Raw genomic sequence first — 18,078 nt, forward strand, 5'->3', positions numbered from 1 at the left:
AAGAAAAGAAAAAAAAGAAAAATATAAAAACTTTTTATTTATTATTAATTTATTATTTTTTTTAAAAAGAACCTCCCCGACCTTGTCGTCTTCCTTCCTCGTTCGCTCCCTGTTTGCATAGTTTAATAGTAACAGAAAAGCCCGCGCAGCGCAGAGGAGCTTCGAACCTCCGTCCATCCTCCTCTCAGACGCAGTGATGGAAAAGGGAATACAAAGCAAAAGTTGAATTCAATCCCACAAAGAACTCACTCCAAAAGCAAAAGCAAAAAAGTTCAGACCCAACTTTTTTGAATCGTCACAGACACCCAGAAAAAGCACCATCTCCAAAAAGCAGTCCAAGAATTCCAAGTTTCACCTCATTAAGCAAAATGGAAGCCACCACCAAGCAAACGAATGAAATTTTACATATATACTATGTACCCGCTTCAATTTGTACTCTTCCATTGCTTACCCATCTCGTTTCACGGCCATGGCAGGTGAAATTGTGCTCTCTGAGCCCATTATTGAAGCTGAATCAGATCATGCAGCGCCCATCGCGAGTTCGATTGCAAGTACTAGTGGAAGTGGAAGCAATGTTCGTGGGGTTGATTATAATCCTGAACCATTTGAGAGCGAGAGATTGCCCGTTTCTTTGGCTTCTGAAATCCAGAGGTTTCTTCGAGTGGCGAATTCGATTGAAAGAGAGGAGCCTCGTATTGCTTGTCTTTGTAAGTTGTTCGGTCTAACTATTACTATGAGGAATTCTTGTCTTGTGCAAAAAGTTATATTCTGGAAATGTTGGAAATTCGTTTTTTGTATAAGAACACTTGAGAATATTCGTCACCTTTTCGTTTCCCAATTTGTATTTCCTTCACGTTATTCTAAGTTCTTCTTGGGATTCTTTGTTGCAAAAGATTCAGAATGAAGGAATATTCTGATGTTTTCTTTTCCTGTCAACATCTCTAAGCCAGAATTACTAGAACTATAAACGTTTATTGATTCATATGTTGCATTACATGTATGAGTGATACGTTTTATTAAGAAGTTGAAGTTAATTTGAAATCAGGCATCGTGAATCTATAGTATCCACAAGCAATCTTCACGTTTGACTTACATTATTGCTGGTTGTAGATCGTAATGTTAAAGTGCTCCTTTTCTTCCTTAGGTCGCTTTCATGCATTTGTGATAGCTCATAACCTCGATCGATATTCGAATGGGCGGGGAGTTCGGCAACTTAAAACTGCTCTTCTACAACGACTTGAACAGGTAGCTAGTGACACAAGATTCACATGTATAGACATTTGAGTCCTGTAGGTTGTAACTTGTATAATGTTTGTATCATTACATTTTCCTCTTCTAAAATGTGTGGCTTTAGTTGCACTCTTAACATATTGTTTCCATTTAGCTATTTTCAATTTTTTCCTTGAGATGATTGAAGCTGAAGTAATTTTGCTGTCTTTGATGAGGTTACTTCATATTTTCAATATTCTTGTTGAGATATATTGATGCTGTTATGAATTGTAAACGAAGAACTGGCGAGAAACTGAGCCATTGCCCGCGGAACGCCCTATACTTGGCATTATCTGTTGAGTTTTCTTATGCCAAAGTCTAGCTTAGATCTATGGGGAAGAGAAGTTCATTTCTTTTTAGCTGTATCTTGCATTCTATGTTGTTTCTGTAGATGTATTATACATGGTTATTTATCAGTCAATTTCTTTTCCATGGCAGAAGCATGATACCAGGTGGTGAACAGAAGTCTCTTTCTTGTTTGTGTACAAATACCCCTAAATCTGAACTTATCTTGCTTAGCATTTGCTTGTAGGACGAGGAAGTTACAATTCGGAAACGGAAGGAAAAAAATGATCCTCGTGAACTTAGGCGAGTTTATCATACGTACAAGGATTTCATAATAAAACATGGTGGGGCATTTGATTTTGATAACAGGTAAAGAGGCTTCTATCTCAGGATTATACACGCTTACAAGGTCAAGTTAACATTGCTAATTTGAAGAAATTTTCCTGGACCAGTCATAGAGAGAAGTTGATAAATGCACGAAGAACTGCCTCTGTATTGTATGAAGTCTTGAAGTCCATCAGTACTGCAATGGCTCCTCAGGTGCTACATCTTTCCTTACATGAAATCTGCACCATTTTGTACTTTTCCCCCCTTTTTCTTCATCCACTCTCACTCTTCGAGTAAAAGCTGAGTGATTTAAAAATTCTTTTTTGTTCATTATGATTCTATTGTGTTTCTCACACTGTAGGCGGTTTCTGAAAGAGATGATACCCATTTGAATGCATTCTATGTACCTTATAACATTCTACCACTTGATCATAGAAGCGTTCAGCAACCCATCATGCAACTACCGGAGGTGTGGCCTTGCTTGAATAAGTTTTATTTAACCCCAGTTAATGAGATAAAGTATGGAAAGTAAGATAACTAATGAACAATTTTTTACAGATTAAAGCAGCAATCGCAGTAATTTCCAATGTTCGTGGCTTGCCTTCAGCCAGTGATTTTCAGAAAAATGGGCCGTTTACAGATTTGTTTGATTTTCTTCAGTGGAGCTTTGGCTTTCAGGTTCAACTCTTAGTCCATTTCCCTCTGTGTGCTTGATGTACATCGCTAGTTTTCTTCGGTATTTTGTATCGTAAAATTTTGCAAACTTAACTTTCGGCCAACAGGAGAAGCAGAAAATTGAAAGTTCTAGTTGTATTACGTACTTTGTTTTCAACCACTCATAAAGTTCTCAATAGTTTATCGATTCTTGTTTTTCAATCAGAGAGATAATGTGGGCAACCAGAAGGAGCATTTGATTCTACTCCTTGCTAATATGCAAACTCGACTAAAAAATAAGCAGACATCTGTCTCAAAGGTACTTTTTCACTTTAGTTTTAGGAAACAAGGGGAAAAAATCTATTTATACCCCTAAACTTTGGGGGTTGTATCAATTAAAACCCTAGACTAATAATTGTATCCATTTACACCCTAAACTTTCGCAAGCATATCCATTTACACCCTTCGTTAGGTTTCGTTTGAAAAGCGTTAGTTCACATGTGTGCAAACTTATAATTGTTTGAATTAAACTCCTAAACTTTCACAATTTAATCAATTTCGATCATCTATTTCAAATGCTTGACAACTTTTAAATGGAGGGCCTATATTTTTTAAGAAATCTCCACACATGTGAGAATTGATGCATGAAAAATTTACAAATTGAAGGTCATTCATTTATGAAAGTTCCTGAGTTTAATTGATATAACGGTAAGTTTGCATACATGTGAATTAATGTTTTTCGAACAAAATCTAATGGAGGGGCTAAATTGATACACTTATGAAAGTTTGTTGATACAATTGGTAGTTTAGAGTTTTAATTGATACAACCTCCAAAGTTCATGGGTACAAATTGATTTTTGCCCAAAAATTAATAGGAAGCACTTTGTTCAATCTAGTTTTATCTTTTGATCTCTCTGCTTGTATCTTTTCATGATGAAGTTAGGAGATAACCCAGTGGATGAGTTAATGATAAAGTTCTTCAAGAACTATACACATTGGTGCAAATTTTTGGGGAGGAAAAGCAATATAAGGTAATAAACTAATCGAGTATGCTTCTTTCTCTCACCAGAGAAGTAGTGCCTCCAATCATCAAATTTTCTTGTTTGAAAGTAAAATAATTATTAATTTATGATAATAGATATTGACGTGCAGCAAATATATCCTTTTACCCAGAGTATATCCTCATTTTTTATTGAAGCAATGTTATTTGCCTCATTCTGTAAAACACTTCTATTTTCACATTGTTGTGTTGCTTAGGGTGCTTGAAGTCTTCTATACACTAAAAATTCTTATTTGTCCATGAAGGTTACCTTATGTGAAACAGGAAGGTCAGCAGTATAAACTTCTGTACATTGGGCTTTACCTGCTTATATGGGGCGAGGCTGCAAACTTGAGATTCATGCCAGAATGTCTCTGTTATATTTTTCACCATGTAAGATAAATAACTAATTTCCTCCTGTTTTTTAATCCTCTTGATGAGCGTAGCAGTTTCCAATTTGTGTATCTAATGTTTGCATAACTACTGCTCATGTCTCAAATTCAGTTGTCATTGTTATTTCATTGAAGTTATGATACTGTTTACCTGTTTTTCAATTACATTCTATTCAACTAATCTTATTGAAAGTACTCTGGTCGATGACTACTTGGGCATGTTTTGGTCTTGTTATATGGGTGAATACAGTGTTGTTTAGTCCTGAAATTTAATTTCAAGAAATTGGCAAGAATACTTTTTCATTAAAAAAAACTGTTCTTTCATCTATCAACAATGCGAAGAAGTCTTACAATTTTCTGCCCCCTGTTCCTTAAGATGGCATATGAGTTGCATGGCATGTTGACCAGTGCTGTTAGCTTGACAACATGGGAGAAGGTCATGCCAGCGTATGGTGGAGGAACCGAGTCTTTTCTTGTGAATGTAGTTACCCCTATATACAGAGTCATAAAAAAGGTACTTCTTCATTTGCACTCTACGTATATGGAGTGATAATAACTCATAGCAAATTAATACTGTTGAAATTTGAAGGAAGCTGAGAAAAGCAACAATGGGTCAGCCAACTACTCTACATGGAGAAACTATGATGATTTGAATGAGTACTTCTGGTTAGCGATAAATCCAATTATGCTTATGTTATATATATATATATATATTTTTTTTTGCCTTCAAACCTATCCTCCAAGGAGCTGCTTAACTTGAGACAATTTTGCTTTTCGTATTTCTTCAGGTCACCTGATTGCTTTGAGTTAGGCTGGCCCCTGCGTTTGGACCATGATTTCTTTCACGTAGATGTTTCAAATAAAAAAAAGATAGATGATTCAAGTAAAAAACATGTCAAGTTTCCTTTTTTTAACAATCGAAGGGTGGAAGAAAGAACGACCGAAGAAAATGTAGATACTGAAGCAGTGGTAAGCTATATATTTTGTTGGAATTACTTATAATCCATTGCACATATTTGTAGTTTCAGAATTTACTGGATTCCATTGCTAGCATAGTCTTTAATGAGAGGATAAAAATTGCTTTAGAATCATCTGTTTCATATGTTAAGGGTGGTACTATTCTGGGATTGCTATCAACTGTTAGACTTCTGAGTGGAAATTTGAGATCTAGCCTCTAAATTAGTTGCTGTTACATTTGTTAGCAATCTTTCGCTACCGTTAGATTTCGACTTGGAAGATGACTAACTAGTTATAAGCATATAGCTTAGATGTGGATTCCTGGAATTAGGGTGGAAGGGACTGTTTGTAAGGACAACATACCCATTCATTTGTACATCGTTTCTTTTGCAGGCTTCTAAAGATGAAGCTCGTGAGCAGAAGAAGTCATTAGGAAAAAGTAATTTTGTTGAGGTTCGTTCATTCTTGCAGATCTTTAGGAGTTTCAAGAGAATGTGGAGCTTCTATATACTGTCCCTACAGGTGGGTTGAAAACCTTTTATTAGTAATTAGTTGATTTTCTGTCTTTCATTGTGGTTCTTCTTTGTTCATGTTTACCTTTTGCATTGCAGGCGATGATCATTATGGCATTTAATGAATTGGATACTCCACTTCAATTATTTGATGCAGTCATATTTGAGGATGTCTCCAGCGTTTTTGTTACATCTTCAGTACTTAAATTGTTGCAAGGTATATATCATTTCTCATCTAATGTTTCTGGTTCGAAGTCACTATGTTCTTCATTATTACAGTTTCCACCGGCAAAGAAATAAAGAAGTGGACCCACGAATTGGTTTCTAAAGGCAGAAGAGTAACTGGAAATGAGAATGGGATTGTTAATCATGGGACTTCCTTCTTTCAGTCACTATTTAATGATGATAAGAGGGACCATTTATAAATTTTAAATAGATGGGAATCTGTTTTAGAGTCACGGGCTTTTCTCAATATAAAAGGCCTCTTGACTTAAAATAAACTTAAAAGACATTCTTGATTGTGGTGTTGGTAAATAACTTGGTCTACATGTGTACTCCATGGCCGGTTTTCAGTTTTCAAGAATATGGTAGGTGTTATAAAAAGGATTTAAGGTCCTCTTGTGCCTTGAATTCCTGCAACACTTTCTACCATATCAATGTTAATTTCTCTATATCTCTATAAAAACATACAAGTAAGAGGTCTTATGGAAAAAACTCTTGATTTCATGCATAGAAACTTAGCATTCATCTGGTGATAAATCTAAATGAGATCTGGCTTGCAGCAATTATTGAGATTACATTTACAAGGAAGGCGAGGAGGACTATGGGGACTTCCCAGAAAAGGAAATATCTGATAAAGCTTGGTGTAGCAGTAATATGGACCATTGTTCTTCCAGTTTGTTATGCATATTACAGGAGTAAATATAAATGTTACACAACAAAGAAAGGGAGTTGGATTGGAGAATTGTGTTTCTCTTCCTACATGGTTGCCGTTGCAATTTACCTCATCAGTAATGCAGTGGATCTGGTTTTATTTCTTGTTCCGGCAGTAGGGAAGTATATTGAGACATCAAATGGCCGTATATGCAGTATTTTGTCCTATTGGACAGAGGTAAGTCTAAATAGTTGAAATAAATATCTTAGAAAGTTTCTTGATATAAAAGATTCTTTCTATGGTGATACCATCCCGTTTGTGCGATTCATGTCGTTTTGCAGAGATTGGTTAATGACTGATTCTGACTACCACTTTCATTCTGTGTGTGTGCATGTTTATATATATATATATATATGTATAGATATATCATAACACAATTATAACAATAAGAACAATATCAAATAACTTGGTGTGCAAGTTAGAAATCATCGACCTTTAGGTTTCCATCCACTGGACTAAGTATGATATTTCAGATTTTCCTCATGGTTATCATTCATCTAGATAAGTCTTACGAAGTTTGGAATTGCAGAGGAAATAGCATTTTATGGCTTCCTTATAGGCTGCAATCATCAATCCTCCTGAATAAAATAGCTAATTGTATTACTAAAAGATTGAATCTTGTGATTCATGGCGTAAATGCACTTTTGAATTTTCGTTTTGGAGGGCAGTTTATTCCTTCACTCCAAAAATTGTTTGAAACATTCTCCTTCTTTTTTTTTTTTTTTTTTTTGGATGATAAAACCCTAATTATATTTCTTACAAAAACTTTCTGCATTTTTGTTTGATACCGATCCAGACTTGTATTGATAATTTGTAGAAATATTTTATTCTAACATCTTCTGTCATGGTTTCTGTTAAGGTTCATGTTCTGCTGTTTATTTCCTGTGCTTGTTTAATTCAAATTTTTTTGTAGGTTTGTTTGTCCCTTTCAAATGTTTTTTTTTTTTAATTTTCAGCCTAGATTATATGTTGGTCGTGGAATGCAGGAAAGCCAAGTATCAATGCTGAAGTATATTCTAAACCTTTTCTTTCATTTTAAATTGCTGTATTTTTCTTTTTTACATTTTTTCCTAAGGCGTTTCTCTTTCTTTCATGTAGGTATACTTTATTTTGGGTACTTGTACTATTAAGCAAATTTTCCTTCAGTTACTATTTTGAGGTAAGAACTAAGGAGTACCATGCTTGTAGTGTGCTTTATAGTTTAACGACACATTTCCTTGCATTTTGTAGCTCAACAGAGAATAACTAATTGTTATATTTTGTGTACTGTGGGTATGCAGATTAAACCACTCGTAGAACCAACCAAGAGGATAATGAAAATTGGTGTGAAGAAATATGATTGGCATGAGCTTTTCCCCAAAGGTATTCACGAGTTTTTCTTAGGGTGAAGAGTTGAATTGAAGTGATATTCTTTTCTTGATATCCACTGGGGACATGTTCCATTTGAAGGAGACTGTGGACCTCTTAAACGAGGGTTTTTCCAATAATGGTCTGTCTCTGGTGTTTATGGTATTAGACCATCGGTTAACTATTTCATCAGTATTTTTTACTAGTTTCAACTTCAAGCAATTCGAGAATTGTTTCTTGAGAACGGATTCTTGAAAGATATGATTTTATTACTTAAATTTTTATCGACTTAGTAAACTAAATATTTATAGATTAATTACTCAACTATGTTATGCCAATGCTGATATCTTCACAATATTGTTGATTTTGTCTTGTTGTCATTACTTTAAAATTTGCAACAATAAAGTGGTCTCTTGAAGATGCTCATGGGAGCTCCATGCATGGACTAGCAGAAAAGTTGAAATGACTATTATGAGTATCAATGACCTCTATTTTCCCTTTTAGGTTATCTGTTCATTGTTTAACTATCTGCTTAATTATTGTCTTGCAGTTAGGAGTAATGCTGGTGCGATTGTGGCTATTTGGGCTCCTATAATAGTTGTGAGTTTTGCTTAAAATATCTGCATCTGTCTCTCCTATGTGAATCTATTAGCCTTTAGTAGTTTTATTTTTATTTTATAGAACCGAATACTTGCTAATGACAATATAGCGAAAAGTAATTAGGTATTGAGGATTACTGTGTTAGAAATATGAATTAATAAATTAATTTACTTTCACCTATTGATTTAAACATTTTTTTTTTAATTATTATTTTTTTTTTATTTTTACAATCTTGCTATAAGAATGATTTAATGTGTGATTACTAATATCTCTACTCTTCTGTTCTCTGCTTACTGCTTAGGTATATTTTATGGATTCTCAAATATGGTATTCTGTGTTCTGTATGATCTTTGGTGGTCTATATGGAATTTTGCATCATCTCGGCGAGGTAGGCTGTTTCTTGATCCACGATGAAGAAAAATTATGGTGGTCTCATACAATGATTTACAGATTCGAACATTAGGAATGCTGAGAAGCAGATTTCATACCTTGCCTTATGCATTCAATGCTTGCTTTTGCCCACCAATGTTGAGAAGTGATCAAAAGAAAAGAAAAGGTTTCTTCCGCAGTAGGTTTCAGGTCTGGACTCTAAAGCCTTGATATTCCTATGCTAAGCTCAATGGTTTATGTTTCGTACTGTCCTAATTTTACCTTCCAATTGTTTGTCTCAGGCTTCTGAAAACGCACATAAAGGTCTTTCCAAGTTTGTTGTTGTATGGAACCAAATCATCAAGAGTTTTCGACATGAAGACTTAATAAACAACAGGTGATTCTAGTTTACTTATTATTATTTTGGTACTGGTGAATTCTAGCTTGCAAGATTCTCTCTCTCAAATTAAAACTAGTTGGAGTAATTTTTTGTAACCTCTTGCTTTGGTCGAGAATTTTCATTACCTTTTGTATTTTGCATGATCCAATTGAAACTTCATTTGTTTCCTACTTTAAAAAAGAGAGGTATACTAGAATGGCCCAAGAAAATCTCTAGAAAAACTTGAAGAAGTTCGATACTAACGGCTGAACAAATTGGTTAGCTCCAAAATCCCATATGCAGAAATCAATACCAAGGATATTGGTGTATAGGATAACTATGGATGTTTAAACAAATTTTGTTAAGACACTCATTGTCATTAAGAGGAAAGAAATATTCAGGAAGGAGCTCCAATTATTGGTGATAGAAAAAAGGAACATTTGGAAAAGCTTTAATACATCAGCACAAAAGAAGCTTTGATGACTTCGGTGGTTTTTTAATATTCACTGAAAGTCTTATTATCTTCAGGGAATTGGATTTGATGACAATGCCAGTGTCATCAGAATTGTTTTCTGGTATAGTTCGCTGGCCTGTTTTTCTCCTAGCAAACAAGGTAATTGATTGATGTTCAATCTTGATGTCTTTGTTTATCTGATGCTTTCTTCATATTATTAACCCTGTTATTCTGTTCCTGTAGTTCACAACAGCTTTGAGCATTGCAAAAGAATTTGTTGGGAAGGATGCAAATCTGATTAAAAAGATAAAAAAAGATGAGTACATGAGTTCTGCTGTAAAAGAGTGCTACGAGTCCTTGAAGTACATTCTCGAAATCCTTATCGTGGGAGATTTGGAGAAGAGGTGGGGAAGAATTTTTCCCCTCTTTATCTTTGTTTTCAAAAAAAGGAAAAGAAATCCTTCATTTTTATAGTTCTGTTATTAATGTGACTTATGGTGTTAACACTTTGATATTCTAGGGTCATATCTTCTCTGATCAATGAAATTGAAGAAAGCATTAATAGATCTAGTCTTCTCGAGGACTTCAAGATGAACGAGCTTCCAGTTCTACATGATAAATGTATCGAGTTACTAGATCTTTTGGTAATTCTACCTCGAAAAACAGATTTAAATGTTATGTAAAACCTTTTAAATTTAAAACCCCTATTGATTTGCATTTAACTGTTTCAAGATTCAAGGGCATAAGACACATCGGGAAAGAGTGATAAGAGTTTTACAAGATATATTTGAGCTTGTAACCAGTGATATGATGACCAATGGCTCCAGGTTCGTTTCCTCATCAACGTTTCTCTTCAGATTCTTTCAAATGTTCAGTTGTCCGATCTTCCATTTTTGCTGAATGCAGATTACTAGATCTGGTCTATGCTACTGAGCAAATAGAGCAGGATTACATTGATTTTTCTAGGCATATTGAACCACAGTTATTTGAATCCTCAACTAGCAAGGAATCTATTCATTTCCCTTTGCCAGATGATGACTCTCTCAAAGAACAGGTGATGTTTATAAATTTTCTTTTGACTGTTCTAAAAGTGGTGCTATAGATTAGTCTGTCACATGAATGAATGCTTTTTTTTTTTCATTGTTTCCATGGGTCAACTTTCATGTAAATGCTAACTGATACGAAATTTCCTTGTTTCAGATCAAGCGTTTTCACTTGTTGCTTACCGTTAAAGATAGTGCAATGGACATCCCTGTGAACTTGGAGGCTCGAAGGCGCATTTCATTCTTTGCGACGTCAATGTTTATGAATGTGCCCAAAGCCCCTAAAGTAAGCAATATGATGTCATTCAGGTTAGTTTTTTTTCCTATTTCTCAAGCGTTGATAATGTCCATGAAGCACAAGCAGTATTGCTTAAATGAAGTTGTCGTTCATTATACATAATATTTTTCAAGGAAAAAAAAAGTAAAATAATATACGAATTGTTATAAGTTTTTAAAACGTGCGTGTTGCACATGATGTGTTGTTATTCATTTGATCTTATAATAAATGAAATTTAATTTTGAAGAACAAGTTGAGCATTTATTGATGTCCAAGTACAACAAGATTGTTGCAAATCTTTAAAAATTACTAGTAAGAATTGTTTCATTTAGCGAGATTTTTGTTCCTGTTCTATTAATACTCACATGTACTTAATTTTTTAGAATATTAATGCTATAAAGTTACAAGTTGTCATATTAGCCTCATTACCTGTCCAGTCATTCGAACACCACTGCAAAGGTGTTTACTTCAATAAGTGATGGACTGTAACCGTTTCAAAAAGAGTACTTTTTGTCAGAATAGACAATTTCGTGATTCAGTTCCAAAACCTATTAAGGGTACTGAAAACTATCGGAATAAGAGTATTGTCATGTCTATGAAATGCTTTTGATTTAGCTCAGCAGTGTGAGAGTTGGTTTTGGACTTTGTCTAGTGGTCGAGGAATTGGATTAATGGGTATCATAAAACCACTAACTTCTGCATCTCTGTGAATGTAAGAATGAGAAGCAACAATATCAAGGCTTCAATAGGAATCAAACAAGGTCATCTTTTGTCCTTGTTCTCGTGGACTTTGGTCGGTGATACGCTAGCAAGATTAGTGGATAAAGCTATTGTGGGGAGTTTGATGGAGGTTTTGATGTTAGAAAGGATTGTGTCCAGATTTCTAACCTTCAATCTACTGATAACAACACCTCCTTTTCTTTCCAATATTAGGGGTCTTTAGTTGTTTGAATTTAGATAACCGATATGGTGTTCTCATTGTTTTCTGCGGGGTAGATTCACTCTGATTGCTCTAGTTTTAAAAAATTTATCCCTGTATTAACTTTTGATTTTCATTAACTTCTAATATTCCTTATAACAATATATGTTGATTATTTTTTTGAGGGGAGGGAGGGATGAGATGATTAGATACCTTAGTCTATTGAAAAAAAAGTTTCAAAAATCTAAAGTAGACGATGACGGGATTCTTGATTCGGGATAGTAAAGTCGGTAATTTTACATCTTGGGTTTTCATTATTGGTGGATTATCTTTTAAGGCATGTGCAATTGATTAAAAACAATCTCTTATACAAGAGAGTTGATACTTTATTTGTTTCTCAGAAAATGAACTTTGGTACAGCGTTTTAACTCCATATTTCGCGGAGGATATAAACTTTTCATTGGAAGAGCTTCACTCAAGCCATCAAGAAGTCTCCATCATATTTTACATGCAAAAGATGTTTCCAGGTCACTACCGCATATACGATCTGCCTTCTCCTTTTCGGTTTTTTTGTTATGTGCTCCTTGTGATGAGACTATATAAACCTTCTTCCATTTCTTTAGATGAGTGTAAAAACTTTTTGGAGCGACTTGGTTATGAGGATATGGAAAAACTAAAAGACGACGGGAAAGAGGAAGAACTTAGAAATTGGGCGTCTTTTCGGGGACAAACACTGAGTAGAACAGGTAATAAGATATTTACCATTGGATATTGATGAAAAACGTGCAATGTCAATTTTTTATCACTATATTTTCTGTGGTTACAGTTAGAGGAATGATGTACTATAGGGAGGCATTAAAACTTCAAGCTTTTCTTGACATTGCTGAAGATGAAGGTGAGAAACATTGATATTTTAATTATAGTATGAACAATTATTATTTATAGGACTAGCTTTTGAATAGAAAATGTAGTGGCTTCTGATATCATCTTTATCGTTATTTATTCCTGCGTCCAGATATTCTTGAAGGTTATGATACCATTGGGAGAGGAAATCGTGCGTTATCTGCTCAAATAGAAGCTTTAGCTGATATGAAATTTACGTATGTGTTGTCCTGTCAATCTTTTGGAGCACAAAAAGCTTGCGGTGATCCCCGTGCAAGAGACATTCTTGACTTGATGATAAGGTAACTTTCTTCTCGGAATATAAAAGCTATTACAAACTTTGAAGTACTAGGAATCATGAGTCTCATCTGCCTAAACCTTCCTTCAAGGTATCCATCTCTTCGTGTGGCTTATGTTGAGGAGAAAGAAATGCCAGACAATGACAAAGTCTATTCATCTAAGTTGATTAAAGCTGTTAATGGTTTTGATCAGGTAAGTATCATTTAAATATTGTAAATAAACATATGTTTGAGTAACCCATTTGTTGTTGGATATGACAATATTTGTTCTTCCCTCTTTATGATGGAGATGATAAAAATGACATTTAAACCCGGCTATCATGATGCATAGCTATTGAGTTAAACGATCCTTGAAATACGATAAATGTAGGCTTCCAGAAGGAACTTCTCACTAGTATCATAAGAATTAAATAATAACATTAAGAATGATGGGAAGGACTAAGTCAAACTAACTAGGCAAGATAGCTACAACCTAACTAATTTGTTGCTTTATATCCTAGACTTTTATCATGCAAACTATGACATCACGGAAAAACCACAAAAACACACACGAGTCAACTCTATTGCTACTTGAGACGCTACTTCGAGAAAGAAGAAAAATTGCATTTGGGCAATGCAACATTGAGACACTACTTTTAGTGTTCAAGATGCTAGGGATGAAGATTGGAGTGTGCGTGTGCGTTTCTAGTGTCAAGATGCTGATAGACAACGATGGGGCGCTGTTGGAGTTGAGTGCCTAAAACTGCAACATTAAGGAGTGTCGAGTGTGGCATTTTGGGCTATTTCCTTCGTGTTGAGTGTTATCCTTTCGGAATTTGAGCTTCATCTTCATTTCCTCTTGACTCGGTTGCTTGATTTAGGTCAAATAGCTCATTTTTATTCCCGAGTTATCCAAAAGACTTTCATTTTCTTCAAGTTACTCAATTCTTACAACATAGGCAACTACATAAGAGTGACGATACTAGCATGAAAACATACAAATAGCACATTTTAGGTACTATCAATTAGATTCTAGCAAAAGAACATTTTACCCTTTTACCTTTCCCATGTTCTTGGGTACTAATATTGTGAACAATCCGAACTCATGCTAGGAAGTGAAAGAGTTACGGGTAACACACGTGCACAAGGTTCTACTTTCTTTTGATTAGAGAACGTTATGCTTGGAAGGATTAGATTAAAAAAAAGAGGCTGACAAAGTCTTATGTGATTGCAAATTTGTGAAGATCTTGTATCCATCATTAGAAAAAAAGTATAATTGAATTATTTATAATCATATAAATCATAAGCATTCATCAAGAGCAAGGATCATAACATCCATATTACCAAATAATCGGAACCATGGTTTTCGGTCTACTTTATGGCAATAGATTCACAATTCATTAACGAACACTACCATGATATGTCTTCTGGCAAATTAATTGGTAGTTTGCTTTCCTACTTATGTTGTAAGCCACTGAATATTTGTAAATGAATTCCATTTCATTTCCATGTAGTTTTTCCAGTCATTATGTTATAAATCTTGTCACATGGTAAATTCCATTTTATAGGAAATTTACAGCATAAAGCTTCCGGGTCCTCCACACCTTGGAGAAGGGAAGCCCGAAAACCAAAATCATGCTATAATTTTCACACGTGGCGAAGCTCTTCAAACAGTTGATATGAACCAGGTAGGCCTTCCTCTTCTAACATGACTAATAGTTCTCATGCTTATTCTTATGGTGTGCGCTTCACCAGGATAATTATTTGGAAGAGGCACTGAAGATGAGAAATCTTCTTCAAGAATTTTTTAATCCCAAAGCACGAAAGCCACCTGCAATTCTGGGTTTGAGAGAGCACATATTTACTGGAAGGTCAGATTTACTGCTTTGATCAATTAATCGTGAATTACTCGTATCACACCAACACAGTCAAACGCATTCGGTTAATGAAATTGGATCTCTATGAGGTGATTACTAAAAATAGACTTGTGTCAATCTGTCATAATTTAAGTGCTGGTCTCAACCATTGACGAGAGACCAGTGTGCAAATTTTCAAATGATTGACCGATCGATCCTACATTGTTATTGAATTCATTATCGTTATTTGAGTATTAGGAACAGTCTAAAGATTTACTTTTTTTACTCAATCTATCTGATATTTAATTATTAGAGTTGATTTTGTAATTGTACCATAAACTTGTTTCAACATATCAAAGATGAAAGATTTTTCTATGAAGGAAATCTTTACCATGGTTGCTATAGTTAAAGATCATATATTAATTTGGGTTTTCTTTTAACCTGAACTGCAGTGTTTCTTCCTTAGCATGGTTCATGTCATATCAAGAGACGAGTTTCGTCACAATTGGTCAAAGAATTCTTGCCAATCCTCTCAGGTAATAATGCATTTCTGGGTTCTGTGATTTCCTTGTCCAAGTTTGGGCAATAATTAGGGGTTGATCTTTTAGTAGTGGCCCCTCCCTCCTTCCTCCTGGCAAGAAGATCCAGTTTTGGAATTTGTTCTCTTTCAAACAGAAGAAATTACAACAGTGACACTAATTAGTCATAATTCTATCTTTTCATGCACTAACAGTACACGCTCTTGCTTTGAGTGCCTTGTTTTCCGATGAAGTTCTTCGACACTATTTCATGACTAGTCATCCCTTTTCCTCTTCCTGACTTTCTAAAAACTATTTTTGGAATGCTGTCTCCAGGGTACGATTCCACTACGGACACCCAGATGTGTTCGACAGGGTGTTTCACATTACGAGAGGTGGCATTAGCAAAGCATCAAAAACCATAAACTTGAGCGAAGATGTTTATGCAGGTAAGAATAAGTGGCTTGACTCTATCCATAATGTTGAACATTGCTAACATGCAAATGCTTCTTATGGATAGGATTCAACTCTACATTACGTAGGGGATATATTACATACCATGAGTACATGCAAATCGGCAAGGGCCGTGATGTAGGACTGAACCAGATCTCCAAGTTTGAAGCCAAGATAGCAAATGGAAATAGCGAACAAACTCTAAGCCGGGACATATATCGCCTTGGGCAGCGATTCGATTTCTTCAGGATGCTATCTTGTTATTACACTACAATTGGATACTATTTCAGTAGTCTGGTAACGTATCTCTCTTTATTGCTTATTTCCTTTATTAGTACCATCTCACTGATTAGCCAATTCGCTGCACAGATATCAGTACTTGGAATTTATGTTTTCCTCTACGGACAACTATACCTTGTTCTTAGTGGGTTGGAAAAATCTCTTCTTCTTCAAGCTAGAATGCAGAATGTCCGATCTTTGGAAACAGCTCTTGCTTCACAGTCATTTATACAGCTTGGGCTCCTAACAGGCTTACCAATGGTCATGGAAATTGGACTTGAAAGAGGATTTCTTACAGCCCTCAAAGATTTCGTCCTCATGCAGTTGCAGTTAGCAGTTGTTTTCTTCACATTTTCATTGGGAACAAAAACTCATTACTTCGGCCGCACAATACTTCACGGGGGTGCAAAGTACAGACCTACTGGGCGTAAGGTAGTTGTCTTCTCTGCCAGTTTCACTGAAAACTACAGATTGTATTCGAGAAGTCACTTCGTTAAAGGATTCGAGCTACTGCTTCTGTTGGTTGTCTATGATTTGTTCAGGCGATCTTATCAGAGCAGCATGGCATATATGTTGATCACTTACTCCATCTGGTTCATGTCAATTACTTGGTTATTCGCACCATTTCTGTTCAATCCCTCTGGGTTCAGTTGGGCGAAGATAGTAGATGACTGGAAAGAATGGAATAAGTGGATTAAGCAGCAAGGTGGTATCGGAGTTCAGCAGGACAGAAGTTGGCAGTCTTGGTGGGACGACGAACAAGCCCATCTTCGTCATTCAGGACTTGTTTCGAGGTTGATTGAGGTACTTCTCTCACTAAGGTTCTTCATATATCAGTACGGGCTCGTATATCACCTAGACATCTCCCAGCATAGCAGTAATTTTCTGGTTTATGTGCTTTCTTGGGCTGTGATTGCTGCAATTTTCTTACTAGTCAAGGTTAGTTCTCAAACTTTCTTAAATTTGAAGTTATCTTTGCAGCCTTCATCCTTTTATCTGTTCAATAAAAAGTTGTGCTCTCTTGTGAATGACATTATACACATGGTGTGCAAATGTAGGCAGTAAACCTGGGGAAGCAGCAATTCAGTGCCAACTATCATTTCGTATTCAGATTATTCAAAGCGTTTCTCTTCCTTGGCGTTGTAGCGGTAATTATTTCGCTTTCGGTCGTCTGTCATTTATCTCTGAAGGACATGGTCGTCTGCTCTCTAGCCTTCCTTCCAACTGGATGGGGATTGACATTGGTAAGCTTGTCTCCTTCCCTTTCACTCTCACTCTCTCCCTGGTTTGATCTGAGACTGACTGGACTGGCACTCTTGGTTTAGTTTGCACAAACTGTGAGGCCAACAATAGAGCACACTTGGCTGTGGGACTTCACCAGGATTCTTGCCAAATCATATGATTACGGTATGGGCATCGTTATTTTCGCACCTGTAGCTATGCTGGCATGGCTTCCAAATATATCGGACTTCCAGACTCGTTTCCTCTTCAACGAGGCGTTCAACAGGCACCTGCATATCCAACCAATTATTGCTGGGAAACGGAAGCATAAGTGATGATTTGAGTGAATGAATGAATGTATTTAGTACATATTGTATAGTGTCATACAATGCTGAGAAATCCTCCAAAAATTTATGTATAGGTATTAGTGAATCAGGAGAGGATGGGATATAGGAATACAGAGTTTAGGCGTCAATCTTTGAATCCCATTTGGATGATCTTCGATTATAGATACTCCTCAAAAACGTCTATGATGTTATCAAATACGAAGAACAGAAAGAATAAGCTTTCGTAAATTCAAAATACAAAGAAATTAGTTCAACTCAACCAAACTATGTTGTATATCATACTATAAATTGATATACTAAAACATTAACTTGCGGGGATAGCTCAATTGGGAGAGTGTAAGACTGAAGATCTGAAGGTTGCATGGATCGATGGAAATAGAGTTAGATGACATCTACTAAGAATCAAAGCCAAAAGGAATTGTAGATTGTTCGATGGATGTTTCTACCATGTTATCAAGATTTATAGGCAAAACGAACGATACCCTTT

At 35.5% G+C, this 18,078-nt stretch overlaps 1 protein-coding gene across 3 annotated transcripts; it reads left to right on the forward strand.

The window, feature by feature from the left end:
• The first annotated feature begins 88 nt into the window (after nucleotides 1-88).
• Nucleotides 89-17,845, forward strand: GSL04 (glucan synthase-like 4). Of its 3 annotated transcripts, XM_023668891.2 has the most exons (41): nucleotides 89-707; nucleotides 1,145-1,245; nucleotides 1,802-1,923; nucleotides 2,007-2,094; nucleotides 2,243-2,350; nucleotides 2,440-2,559; nucleotides 2,762-2,854; nucleotides 3,475-3,566; nucleotides 3,841-3,967; nucleotides 4,343-4,480; nucleotides 4,556-4,632; nucleotides 4,755-4,935; nucleotides 5,317-5,445; nucleotides 5,535-5,652; nucleotides 6,218-6,546; nucleotides 7,326-7,378; nucleotides 7,468-7,528; nucleotides 7,650-7,731; nucleotides 8,267-8,316; nucleotides 8,618-8,704; nucleotides 8,767-8,895; nucleotides 8,988-9,082; nucleotides 9,593-9,677; nucleotides 9,762-9,922; nucleotides 10,039-10,162; nucleotides 10,251-10,345; nucleotides 10,425-10,572; nucleotides 10,719-10,870; nucleotides 12,178-12,284; nucleotides 12,381-12,503; nucleotides 12,584-12,652; nucleotides 12,773-12,941; nucleotides 13,029-13,131; nucleotides 14,486-14,605; nucleotides 14,673-14,788; nucleotides 15,226-15,309; nucleotides 15,628-15,740; nucleotides 15,812-16,041; nucleotides 16,114-16,962; nucleotides 17,082-17,267; nucleotides 17,349-17,845. In XM_023668891.2, exons 1-41 carry the CDS (start codon nucleotides 470-472, stop codon nucleotides 17,577-17,579), a joined length of 5,883 nt encoding a protein of 1,960 aa, XP_023524659.2. In that variant the 5' UTR covers nucleotides 89-469; the 3' UTR covers nucleotides 17,580-17,845. The 3 variants fall into 3 exon arrangements, with proteins under 3 accessions (XP_023524659.2, XP_086977284.1, XP_023524660.2); XM_087121158.1 differs by lacking the exons at nucleotides 89-707; nucleotides 1,145-1,245; nucleotides 1,802-1,923; ... (1 more) ...; nucleotides 2,243-2,350; nucleotides 2,440-2,559 and having other exon boundaries at nucleotides 3,479-3,566; XM_023668892.2 differs by lacking the exons at nucleotides 89-707; nucleotides 1,145-1,245; nucleotides 1,802-1,923; ... (2 more) ...; nucleotides 2,440-2,559; nucleotides 2,762-2,854 and having other exon boundaries at nucleotides 3,479-3,566; nucleotides 3,860-3,967.
• Nucleotides 17,846-18,078: the final 233 nt, after the last annotated feature.

This window comes from Cucurbita pepo, chromosome 2 (genome assembly GCF_057944985.1).
Source record: "Cucurbita pepo subsp. pepo isolate OVF chromosome 2, ASM5794498v1, whole genome shotgun sequence".
Lineage (NCBI taxonomy): Eukaryota > Viridiplantae > Streptophyta > Magnoliopsida > Cucurbitales > Cucurbitaceae > Cucurbita > Cucurbita pepo.

Coding starts and splice junctions, on each gene's coding strand:
- GSL04 (XM_023668891.2), top strand. CDS start 470: ATGGCAGGTGAAATTGTGCTCTCTGAGCCCATTATTGAAGCTGAATCA. Junction 3,567..3,840: donor GGGAGGAAAAGCAATATAAG/GTAATAAACTAA, acceptor TTGTCCATGAAG/GTTACCTTATGTGAAACAGG. Junction 8,705..8,766: donor TTTTGCATCATCTCGGCGAG/GTAGGCTGTTTC, acceptor AATGATTTACAG/ATTCGAACATTAGGAATGCT.